The 12,664-nt window shown below is 42.6% G+C and overlaps 1 protein-coding gene across 1 annotated transcript; it reads right to left on the bottom strand.

Moving 5' to 3' along the window:
* Nucleotides 1-851: 851 nt before the first annotated feature.
* LOC118584276 (serpin B9-like) lies at nucleotides 852-8,244 on the bottom strand. The gene is made up of 6 exons (XM_036188416.1): nucleotides 8,077-8,244; nucleotides 7,238-7,375; nucleotides 6,661-6,778; nucleotides 4,575-4,717; nucleotides 2,707-2,862; nucleotides 852-1,256 (listed from the first exon to the last, which is right to left on the bottom strand). Exons 1-6 carry the CDS (start codon nucleotides 8,242-8,244, stop codon nucleotides 852-854), a joined length of 1,128 nt encoding a protein of 375 aa, XP_036044309.1.
* Nucleotides 8,245-12,664: the final 4,420 nt, after the last annotated feature.

Here is a 12,664-nt window from a genome sequence, read left to right as displayed (position 1 = left end):
TGTGCCATTTCTCTAGCCCCATTATTGCACTCTTGCATGGTGAAGTCTAACTGCCTGAAGGTAGCACAGCCTGGACTATACGGCATAGAAAGACATAACCCTGGCCCCTGGTGACCAATGATTCTAGTAGGGGAAATTATCAAAGATGAAGATAGCTAACAGATAAAGCAACTTCTCTACATGGTCCAATTAAAGTTCAAAATGCACACATGGTTGGTGAGAAAATTAAATTTATTTTGAAATAACTCTTAAGGACTACATAGAATTTAACTAATATAGTTGGTGGTGGACAAATACAATAGTCTATAAAAGTATGACTTTTTACAAGGATAACATGTGATAGTCCAAGACAGCTGTTAGAGGAACACATTGTCAGCACCTGTCCCCAAGCCTAACACAGTGTTGGGCACATACCAGGTGAGTGGTGGACAGCAGAGAAGATACAGTTAAAATGTGCATTAAGGACCAATCACTAGTAAACTGCAGTAGCTGTCATCATCCACAGAAGCATTTACTATGATGTAAACAGGTTAAGGCAAGTGATGACAAGAGTCAAGGAGCCAGGACAGGACAGCATGTAGAGCTTGCTGGCTTGTCTGTATAGTGAGGGGCATTTATTTAGGGTCACCTTAGAGAAATTTGTAGGCTCTCTTGTGGGAATTGTTTGTCTCCTGTGGTCCTGTGACATGTCAAAAGGCATTCATGAATGTTAGGATAGGAGGGAGGAATGTGGGCATCATAAGATCAGGCTGCCAGGAGGAAAGTGCCCTCATCTTGGAACATGGCAACCCCCATATGCACATCCTCACAGAGCTAAAGGAGTAACTATTTCCCACATAGTAAATGGGCCTTTATGGAGAAGAGAACCTGCCACAGAACAGGAGGGTGTTTGTTTTGTTGTGCCTGATGAAGAAAAGGAAAGGGTGGTCTGCACAGAATGTTGAGACTTCACCTAGGCAGGCAAGTACATCTATGCCAGCTGAGACTGCTGCAGCCTCGGTGCCTTGTTCATTGACCTCCACAACACTCTTGTGAATGAACTTGGACAGACACAGGTCTCTCTCTGGAGACATTCCTGATAAGTCAGCCTTGCCCCCTTGGAAGACATCCACCATTCCCAAGTGCTGAAACACAGACTTCATGTCATAATCCTCTTGCAGTTTAAATTTTGGAAGGAAAACCTGAACATCAGTGCTCCTCATAAAGTTTGGTTTGGTCCAGGCTGTTAATTTCTCAAAAGTGAGATTGTTTTCCACCTGGCAAAGCAGAATTAGAGATTTTCAGATTCAAAGGTGAGGTCTCACCCAGAGGCTCATAGATATGACATGCTCTTAGTTCCATCATCCTGCAGGGGGCACTGTCTATTCACAGGGCCAGACAGTGTGAGGGTCTCACTGTCCTCCTAGCTCCTGTGAGGTTTCCCTGACAGGCATGAAAGTCAAGCAGCCCAGGGCTGGGAAGACCTGTCTGTCCTCTGCATAATTTCTGAGATATTTCTAATTCTGACAGGTGTACATGTCCAGGAGATTATGGAATAGGTTATGTTTGCTTTTGTTTTCTTAATCTAGACTTAGCTTTGAAGATAGTATATCATTACTACTAAAAAAACATGAAAAATTGGAAACATAGAATCGGGTGTGGGCCACAACAGAATGGATGTTTATCGGTGGATATTCTTTCTGGTTTTTCTTGTTGTTGTTTTGTTGTTGTTTTGTTTTGTTTTGTTTTTTTTGAGCTGTTGTGACTTAAATATAAAATTACACTAAAAACCTCACTTCTGAACCCTTGTTTGGGAGGCAGCTCAGATTTTAGGCATGAGGGTGTCCGACTTAACAAAGGAAGTAGTTACTGGAGGTGTACCTAAGAAGGTCATCCTTGGTTCTTTGTCCTTTCTCCTTTCTCTGCTTCCTGTTTCCTAAGAGGTCTGTAGACTCTGCCACTATCAAACCCATGGATGGGCAGGATAACTTGAAATGATCCCTCTGAATCTGTGATCCAACATAAATCCTTCCTCCTAAAGATTGTTGATGTCAGGCATTTTGCCAATGATGAAAAACTAACCCACTAGAGAAACGATGCCACAGTCAGGGAGCTGGATGGAACGAGCCAGGGGAGATGTTGTGCTCGCAAAGACTCCTTTCGTCATGCATAACCCATTTCCCTCCATTCAGAGGATGGCCAACACACTTTGGGGTGTCCTGCTGCAAGGGAGCCCTAGACATGCCATTACAGTGTGTGTGACTCTGCCCTCCCTAACTGCATCCCTCCTCTTCCTCTTTCTTGGATAAAAGTGCTTTATTTTTTTCTGTTATTTTATGTTCTCAGAAATTAAAACAAAATACTAACAAAGATCATGCTATGGGGCTGTGTTTATGGAGGGGGACTATTTTCCAACCACTGTGCTAAGTTTCTTGTTTGGGTTGTCCTCATTTCTTCCTATCAGGTCTATATCTCCCATTCTAGGGATGAAGTTATGTCATATGGCAAGGTCTCACAATCCACAGTGGAAATCTTGGACACAGCTTTGATCTTCAAACACAGGGACTACACAGAGCTGGAAGCTGAGTGTGTGAGAACCACACATTCAAATGGCAGTTGCCAAGTTGAAAACATTGAGCTCTGCCCTAATGAGAAAGGACACCAGGGACTCTGGATTCGTCTCATAGACATTTAGAGAGGCAACTGCTACAGCCTTTCCCGCCTCACCTGGCTGAGGTCCACACCATCATCTGGGAGCAGGACCACCAAGCTCAGCTCCATGCCCTCATAGGGCATCACCAGAACCTGTGCCTGAACTTCTTTCACATAGATGCATTTAAACATGCCATTCTGATACATCATTTGCACTGGTCTTTGCTCTCTCTGGACAGACAAATCAAGGACATAAAAGACATTTTTGACAGAGTTCAGAAGGTTTTCCAAATGAGCTGCAGTTAATACCAATTAATATAATGCAAACACTCTTCATGTTTCAGTGGCCATTTAGTCAATGTCTGCCAGGCTCTTCCTGCTTTCATTAAAAATATTGGTTGTAAGCCGATATGGACTGTTTTAGACAGGGTTCTACAGTTGTCATGAAACACTATGACCAAAAGCAATATGGGGCAGATATGTTTATTTCATCTTCAACCCTCGGGTCATAGTCCATCACTGTATGGAGTCAGAGCAAATGTTGATGTTCAATGCATCATTTTAATTAAAATATTCTCATGTGTTCAACTTCCATATTTAAAAAACAATCCCCCTGGGCTATCAGAACCAAAACAATTGGATTAAATCAAAGAAAAATTCATGAGATTCTATCCAGGTGCCCCCCAACTTTTAAAGCATTGATAAAAATTTCCTTTCTGTCATCAGACTGTAATTTCATCACAAAGATACATGGAGACCTTTCCAGAGGGTCCCCAATCTGTAGCCATTTAATTTGGGTTTTCCTTCTCCCTAATGGGCTATCAGGATGGAGCTCAACCCTAAGCCTATGAGTGTCTGTGCTCTGGTGCTCTCTGCTCTGTGGTGAGTTTGAAGGTTGTGACCCATGCTGAACCTCTGAGCATGTGTGCTCCTATTTCCAGGCTGTGTTCTGAGAGGATGTACCTGTCTGTAGTCCCAGTCACAGGATGATGACAGTAATCCATTCTATTTGAAGAAAACTTTTCTGTTAACTATATGCTGTTTCCTTAGATATAATTGTTGAGCTTATTAAATGATAAAATCCTATTTCTGATGTTTTAGTCATTTGCTCTGGACAGTTCTCCATGTATCTTTGTGATATATTAAAGTCTAATGACCCAGTACAAAGCAAAAAATTCTTGTCAACCACTTAAAAGTGAGGGGGCCAATAAAAGAACTCGTTCATTTACTAATTACAATTTGCCCATTAAAAGAACTCATTCATTTATAATATTTTTTAAAGTTTTGCTAGTAAAAGAAAAAAAAGAATGGGTATTTTAACATTCATAAGACTCCAAATTGAATTAAACAGTATTTTATAGGCTTCGGGTAAGCTATCCTAATATCTACTTTAATTCAAATTATACTCCAATTAAGACTGATATCTTTATCACCCTGTTTCAGTATTAGAAATGTATAAATACTGCTTAGTTATGACAAATTGTCCAATAAATTCAAATGCTTATTAATTAAAAATTTACACAATTAAATACATGTTTACATATGCCTTTCCACTCTGCTTCATGCTCTGTCCAGAAAATATATTACTTTAGCAGATCAACTTGACATTCTGGAACTTATAGGAAAATTTTTCTAGAATCATGTTGCTGCAATGGTCACATGAGAAATTATCAAAAGCAGTAATAGCTACCTATAGAATGCAAAACAATACAGGCAGTAAATACTCTATATTCTTATCATTTTTTATGAAGTTTAAGTATCATTCAAAATAAATGTTTCAAATGGTTTTCTGTGCTTTCCTGTTCTCTCTTTCTGGGTTGAGGATTAAGCCTGGCACCCACATAGGTTATGGGACTCTACTACTGAGCTACACATCCATGATTACACCTTTCCATGCAATCTCTTCATCACACTAGCATGAACTTTTGAATACTGTTCCTTACCTTGTTAATTTTGAAGGGCATTTCCTTTGTTTCATCTTTGTTAAATGGCTGATGCCAATTTCCTTTGAAATATAAGGCATTGACAAGAACCAGCCTAGTTGCTTCATCAACTGAGTCAGCCGACAGCAACTCTGGAATTTTCCCTGTTGAGGATGCAGACACTTAATTCAGGTTCATGCTATCTATACACATGTGTGTAATGAACTGATATGACATCTGAACAAATTGCTGAACGTGCATAAACATAGGAACAAATAAATTAAAAAAAACATACCAATACCCATTTAGACTCAATGTCATAGACACTGGAGGAACACAGCCAAGGTGAAGATAGTGGAAGACCTTCTCTCTCAAGAAAAGTAGATTTCAGAAAAGCAGGGGAAAAAATGTCTCCAGAATGAAAACAAAGAAGCTGGAAATGTGGAAGGCATCACAGGGAAACAGGATTTCCCCCATGTGCTACTGAAGGTTGCCATCTTGAGTGGGTCTGAATCAACCAAGAGAACTGTGTCTGTGCAGATGTGTGAATATATTTCCGAAGAAAGTAACTAATGGAGAGGACGCTTCCCCAAGTGAGCAACAGCTTCCTGTGCTGCCCTGATATAAGGACTGAGAGAAAAGCAGCACAGCTCTGGTCTGCCTCAGTCCCTGCTGGTGAGCACATCTACACAGTTCACACCACTGTGCCTTCCATTTTCAGCTGACACTGAAGCTCACATGTGCTAAGACTTTCATGTGTGCTAAGACTAGTGGCTCTCTGGAATACTCTAGACCTTCCATGCCAGTTTGAGACTGCTGAAGTCTCCAGCTTCATAGACTGGGCAGCTGCCAGGTTCTTAGCCTCTCCACGTGCAGATGGCCACTATTGGACTACATAGCCTGTATTGTGTATAACTATCTATTAAATCACCTCTGTAATACGCGTTCATTGTGTTGTTCTAGAGAACATGGACTAATACATGACAGTTTAATACAGCATCTCATCTAGCTTTCCATGTTCAGAAACTCAAAGCAGAGAGTAGCTTGTGGAGGAAATATTGCTATTACATACTTTGGAGTGCTATCCATCCCTGGAAGAGATAATGCAGGTGAAATGACAGAATCCTTTCTTCTGTATTAATAGGTTTCCTCAATGGAGAAGAGAATCCTTGCTAACTTGCAAGATCAAGAGTGCACAAGAGGTAAAGACTCCAACAAGAACTGGCAAATGATTGCTGAGTCTTTGAGAAAAGGCTCTCACTCTATACTATCTCTATTAGTAGAAATAAAAAACGTACCTAGTGAGGGTTGGGGATTAAGCTCAGTGGTAGAGTGCTTGCCAAGCAATCACAAGGCCCTGGGTTCGATCTTCAGCTTAAAAAAAATGTACCTAGTGGTAGAGAGGCATCTGAGGGGTTCAACTATTAGAAAATGATTACAAGATCTCAAAGACCAATACTAGAACATGCCATCTCTGAAATAAAAACAAAGTTCAACCCCAAATGGGAGGCTCCTTTAGGATAATGTAACTTAATGTCCCTTGACAGAGTGTGTTCAGTGGAAATCATGTCTAGTTTCACCAAATATAAGTAAGGGATCTGAAGCAGGAACTGTGGAAGCAGAAACAGAAGTCCTCTTCATAGGTAAAGGTGGTACAGGCTCAGGGTACACAAACTGTAGGAAGATCCAGCCCAGGGCAAGATAATGGGATACTTCTACCCATGCATCTCCATCTTAGAGATAGTGGAGTCACCTGGCCTGCCATCACTGCAGAACATCCATGTCTTCTAATGTAAACTGTTAGACTGGAAATCAGGCCCATGAGTTTCCAGGACATTTGCATCAGCCCCTCTCTCCTAGAGAAAAACACGAACACCTCTGTTTTTAAAGTCTAGCTGTCTGAGTATAATCTCCATGAATTCACTGAAGTCTAAATTATACTATGTGACCTAGCTGGTCTGCAATCCTTTGAATCTCTGAAATAAAAGTGAGATTAGTCAGTGAGGGGGGGGAGAAGCTAAGTTAGGAGAAAGGAGGGAGGGATGAGGAGAGAGAGGTGGATGGAAAGGACAAGAATGTGGGGTGTGAAATCACTTGAAATCCTGACCTTCAGTTTGTTTGGAGACCCACGTGTTTATGTGTTTCCGGGACTCCTCTGCTGCTTTGACAAAGGACAGCTGCTCCATCTCAGAGTGATAGAACTGAAGACAGGATTCCTTAAAGGTCTGGAGAGAAACATGTTCAGTGAGGAAACATTGCAAAATATAGTGTCAGCAAGCTTCCCAAACTTCTGATATGTGGCATTAAAAACCAAAACTAAAATGAGTTAGATGTCACTTTAAGCAGGAAATATCTTCATGTACTAGGCCTTTGTAAGTTGGAATGACCAGACTTGAATGAATAAAAATTATATGTAGTCAGATTTTAAATGTTTCAAGATATCATTATATAATTATGGACTTCGGAGAAGGTTATGGAACTGAGTCTCTCTCTATACCATACCCTGTCCTAGAACTTGTGACCCTCCTGTCTCAGCCTTTTAAATGTAGATATTATAGATATGTATCATCACACTGGCTAGAGCTTGATCCTCAATTTTCTCACATTCTCTAGAGTCCGTCCTCTGTGATCTATAGTAACAAGTATTTGAATACAATTGATGTCATTCCACTGATACAACTTACAGGCAGGAATTCATAAGTGCTCTCTGCAAAGAGCCTGTTGGCACTTCTAAGCGCATACTTTCTATTGTGCTTGTTCAGGATATGGAGAAGCCCCTGGAAGCCTTGATGAATATCTTTCTCTCTGTTTAAACCAAGTGCCTGTGAAAGAAAAGAATGAATCTTTATGAGCTCAGTGATGAAACATTTTGAGTTTCAAAGGAATTTTCATGCTAAAGAGATGGTTCAGGAAGTAAATTACATGAGCATCTGACACAAGGCAGTTTGGGACTGAAACAAATAAAATGAGGAATTAACCTTCCTTGCCAGTGAATACTTACAAAGTCTACTGCTCTAAAAATGAGACAGATCTCAGCAACCCATGTTTCCAATAACTTCAGTAACTCTTTTTCTCATTACATTATTGGAACTGAACCTAGGTCCTTAGTCATGCTAGACAAGAGTTCTAAGTTATAAGCCAACACCCTTTTTCCATAATTAATAAAGGAATAAAACAATAACACAAAGAACTATACATGTAAAACTGACTTGCCCAAGCTAGCCTTGAACTTGGGATCCTCCTGTTTCAGTCCCCTTAGCAGCTGGTATTAAATGTCCGTTCCACCAAGCCTAGAATGAGATTATTTATGTACCATTTGCTAAGTGAAGTCTGAACAATATTTGAAGGGATCCCTCCAAATTTTACTCAGAAAATGGTTTGCCCAAATAAGGACTCATACTTGAGACTATGGGTCCCTTCCTCTTTAGCCCCTGCCCCATGAAACAGTGTGAGCACATTCCTACCCTCCCTTCTCAGCAGCTCTCAGGCAAGTGAAGCAGGTGTGGGGTGACAGGCAGCTTACCTGAGATATCTGGACTGCAGTGTCTCCCTTCGCCCCCAAGAGGACCATAGCTAGAGCAGAGGAGATGCTCAAGGGACAATAACAGACATTTTCCGAAGGGTTGCTTTCACAGAGCACCTTTAAAAGGTGGATGGCAAAGTTGCCATTTACTTCCGACAGAGTATTCATGATGCAGAGTCTGGAAACAAAGGAGAAATGTTACTCAACACAACACTGAAGGTTCAGTGACCTGACTCAGGGCAATGTGGGACTCTGGGTTCTCATTCAAAGGTCCTGAGTACTTAAAATTGGGTTTTAAAAGTTCAACCTTGTTCACATTCCTTCCGATCTTAAGGTTATTATCTAAGTGTGGTCATGGCAACAGACCAATCTAGCATCTGTGTCATCTGCATAAGTAGAAGGTCAGATCATCAGAACTGCACACACAGGACACAGCTGAGAGAAGTGGCCTCTGGTCTCCTTCCATACACACTGGTTCCTCTTTCTGAAGATGGTGGAGTGGAGGATAAATAGGAGGAGGAGGAAAAGAGGAAGGGAAGAAGAAAACAGACATGAGCATCCATGTCCTCTAGCCTGGCTTCAGCAAAGCTGCATTCTGTGTCTGCCTGTGAAGGCTCCTCCGAGATGTCCAGGTGTGTATTAGACAGTGCCTCTGCATTTGCAGTTGCTGCAGGAAAGACATGGAGATGCTGAATGAGACCCAAAGACAGGCTGGTGTCACCAGCTCTGCTGTGGAACAGGGAGCATCCACCTGCAGTGTCTGCTCAGGAGGCCTTGGATCAGACAATAGCACCTGGCTGTTTCTCTGTGGAGCATACCTCACTCCCAGATGAATGGACAGCTTGGCCCAGACTGAGTGACTGCTCCTGCCACTTTGACCCAAATCTCAGTCCCTGCACATCCCATGGCTCTGCTCTGAATGTCATATGAACTTTGTACACTGGCAGTGTGTTCCCAGAGACTTTCTACAGTGCTTAACTGCAGATCCAGTTGCCTAAGGTGCCTCAGATCGTCATAACCCATACTTCTCTCTCCCCAGAGAGATGGGCACATAATCCTGGAAGTGTGCATAGATCCTGTGAATTCTCTTCTTATGTTACACAGGGTTCTTAAGGAAACTTGGGGCTGCTTTATTTAAATGACTTACCCTCTGGTTGGTCTTCTCATCTGACCCACCTTGCGACACCTACACTCCTGCCCATCCTTTCATCCTTTTAAATGGCTTCTGAATTCTTGAAGTGCTGTTTATTCCATCCAGAAGGCCATCTACTCCCCTCTCTGTCACTGGGTCTAAACTACTCACCCTTCCCTCCTGCATTGGGACAGGACAACCTCAGGGCCTCATCTCTTTATCACTTCTGAGTGTAATTCTTTCTCTTACAGTTGGTTGTCTTCACCACAGTTAGTGCACTCTGAATGAAAGGGAGATGTCTGGCACTTCAATTCTAATCATCTATAAGCATGCTCAGGATAAAGAATGGTTTGGGGCCATGTCCAGTCGATATGGAGTCATGAATTTTTATGATTGGAATGAAGAGTGCTCAGATTGGAGTAGAGCGTGCTGATCTTTACAATGTGCAGAGGTAAGAGAGACATCAATTCACAGATACTGGAGGAGAGAACGAACATAGTCAAATGGACTAGGTGGTAGGACCTGAGAGGAAGCAGGACTGAGGACAGTGGAGAAGGCCCCTGAGACCCTGCAGCACCTATGCCTGACAGAGATAGGTCAATAAACCTTCAGGACCCCACCCCTAAGACCAGCCTCACTACCAGTGGCTTCCTGGTTTTTAGAGAAGTCACCTCTGTGAATGCCCACCAGACACCACCTGCCCTCTGTCACTTTTACTAACACTCAGGTCCTGGGGTTTCTTCCCCTGGACTTAGTCTAGACCTTCTAATCCAAGAACCTGCAGGTCTCATAGCCTTGAACTGAGCCAGTAGTCTTTACCTGCCAACTTGCAGCCTCCCAGTGCAGTGTTCAAGGCTAGAAGCTCCTGGAGTGCAGCTTAGCAACCTGTCCTGTTCAGGAAGGCCCTTTATTCACTGCAGGGTGCTGACATCATGCTCAGAGCCCCAGGCTAGAGGAAGATGGACTGGTCTGATCTCCTCCTGCTCTGGCCTCAGCAGGGTGGGGTTAGTGAATACCTGGGTCCTTGAGAAAGAAAAACCTGTGGGATCTTGTGTCTTTCATTGGCGGTCACCAAGGGAGAAGGATTCCCAGGATGCCAAGACCACATGAGGGGTGTTCCTGATCTCAAGTCTCCATCCATAACAGGGATTCAGCTGTGAAGGGGCTGGCTCCAGGTGTCCTGTTAGGTATGCACTAACACATACAGAATCCTGGTACTAAGTTCTAGAAGGGACTTTTCCAACTTCAGACTGCTCCATTTGAAGACTTCTCCTTACAAAGTAACAGAAATAGACACTGAGGCAAATTAGTACAGGAAATCATGTCCTCCATTCCTGGACATAGATCACTGTATTTGCATGCCCTGAAGAGACTTCCTTAAATTTGTTGTCTTAAGTGTCTCAGCTTCTCTAATTTTATAATTAAAATAATGTATTTTATATGTGTGAGTGTTTTACCTGCATACATGTCTGTGCACCCATTGCATGCCTGGTGCCCACATAGGTAGAAGACTGATCTCCTGGACTAGAGTGTTGCTCAGATCCTTGGGATGTTTGCACTTGATGTTAGCTTAGGAACTATGTCCCAGGACAGACACATTTATATCAGAAACCTTTGGTCTCAAGGAACTGATTTATCCTTTAAAGCATACATTCCATGTCTTTTAGTTTACTTACAGAGCTATATGACAGTCATCACCATCCAATTCCAGATACTTTTGGTCACTGACAAAAAGAAATGGACTGCCAATTATCAGTGTCTATTTCCCACACCTACCCTCCTTTCCTGGAAAACACTAATCTTTTTTTCTGTACGTTTTCCCAGTTATGAACATTTCTTCTGAAGGCAATATGTGGTCATGTGTGTGGTCTTCTTTTCTAACCTGGTGTTTTCTATACTCTTGCTTATTGGTTCAAGGTGTCAGCAACTTGGGAGTAAGCCACAGACATGCTACATAGTACCACCTAGTGTGGGTTGAGTTCTTTTAGAAACCTCGACTCAGGTGAAGGCTCAGTTTTTGACTCTGCCACAGAAAGGAATTTCAGGAAGACCCAGTATGAAGTAGAGTTGGATTTATTAAGAAGCAAACACATATGTATTTAAACACAATAATAATATACAGAGGGGGGACCACTAGGAAAAGAAAGGATGAGATGCATCTAAGCATACAGGTGTCTCAAGGGAGAGCATGGTTTCAGTGTTTTAGTCATACCTACAGTGTGCCTTTGGTGACTCTCCAAAGTTAGATCATAAAATGTTGCTAAAAAACCTTCCTTTCTCCTTTTTATTTCATAGAGGTCCAATATTTAATTGGTGGGGTATTTGAGGACAAGCTTTTAAAACATCAATAATTTAAGCTATCTGAGACAAAACTTTCTTGGGGAACACCACCATTAGAGATGACACAGACACACTATAAGCTCACACTGGCTACAGGATCACATATGGAGTTCTCCCCCAAGGTCAAGGTTCCATTTGCCTGAGCCCAAGAACTCACAATTTCACAGTATCTGTGACACACTCAGTCTAGAAATCTCTCCTCTCCATGTGCTCTCCTTCCTGACTTATGGATGGCCAGCTTTTCACCAATCTCTTCCTCCCAGAAGCTTCCTGGTGCCATTGGCTTCCCCAGGGTGCTCATTTTCTGCTGCTTGGCTCCATGTTTCCAGAGAGGCTGCTCACACCACTTGTCTTCTGACCCCTGACCCAGCAGGGAGTGACAGCAGCTGAAGGGACAGAAGCTTCTGGCTTTCTGTCTCACCTTGCTTGAGGGAAGGTCGGCTTGCTTACGTGCAGAATCTGCTTCCTCAGTCACCCTGTGTTCTCCACCCCAGAGGGGATTGCAACCGTCCCTTCCTTTAGCTTCTCCAGCTCCTCCGCTTTGACCAACAACTTCTGACCACCTCCTGCCTTAACTTGTGTTCTTGGGGACACTTTTCACTTTGTTCTCACATCACTGAAGCAGTTTAGTGTAAGACAAACTGCTCAAAGTCTTATTAATAAAAAACACAGAGCCAGATATTGGGTGAAAAACTGAGAGATCAGAGGAATAGGACAAGCCACAGACAACCTCACCTCACCAACTCCTCAGCTTCCAAAGAAACCCCTTCCTGTATACCCATGCCCATATGTCTTTCTGTCCCTGCCATCTCACTTCCTCCCTCTGCCCAGCTACAACACTTCATCTTCCTGCCCAGCTCTGTCACTTCCTGTCTGTCTGTACAGGCCTCCATACATTTGTGGTAAACTAGTGTTGGAATTTCAGGCATGTGCCACCATGCCTGGCTCTGTTCCCAGTGTGGCCTTGAACTCACACAGATCTGGATGGATCTCTGTCTCTCAAATGCTAGGATAAAAGGTGTGTGCTATCATTGCCTGACTTCTATGTTTAATATAGCGGCTGGCTTTTTCCTCTGATCCTTAGATAAGCTTTATTAGGGTGCACAATAAATTGGG

This window comes from Onychomys torridus, chromosome 5, assembly GCF_903995425.1.
Source record: "Onychomys torridus chromosome 5, mOncTor1.1, whole genome shotgun sequence".
NCBI lineage: Eukaryota > Metazoa > Chordata > Mammalia > Rodentia > Cricetidae > Onychomys > Onychomys torridus.
The sequence above is the reverse complement of the archived record's forward strand: the minus strand, read 5'-3'. Positions and strand labels throughout refer to the sequence as shown.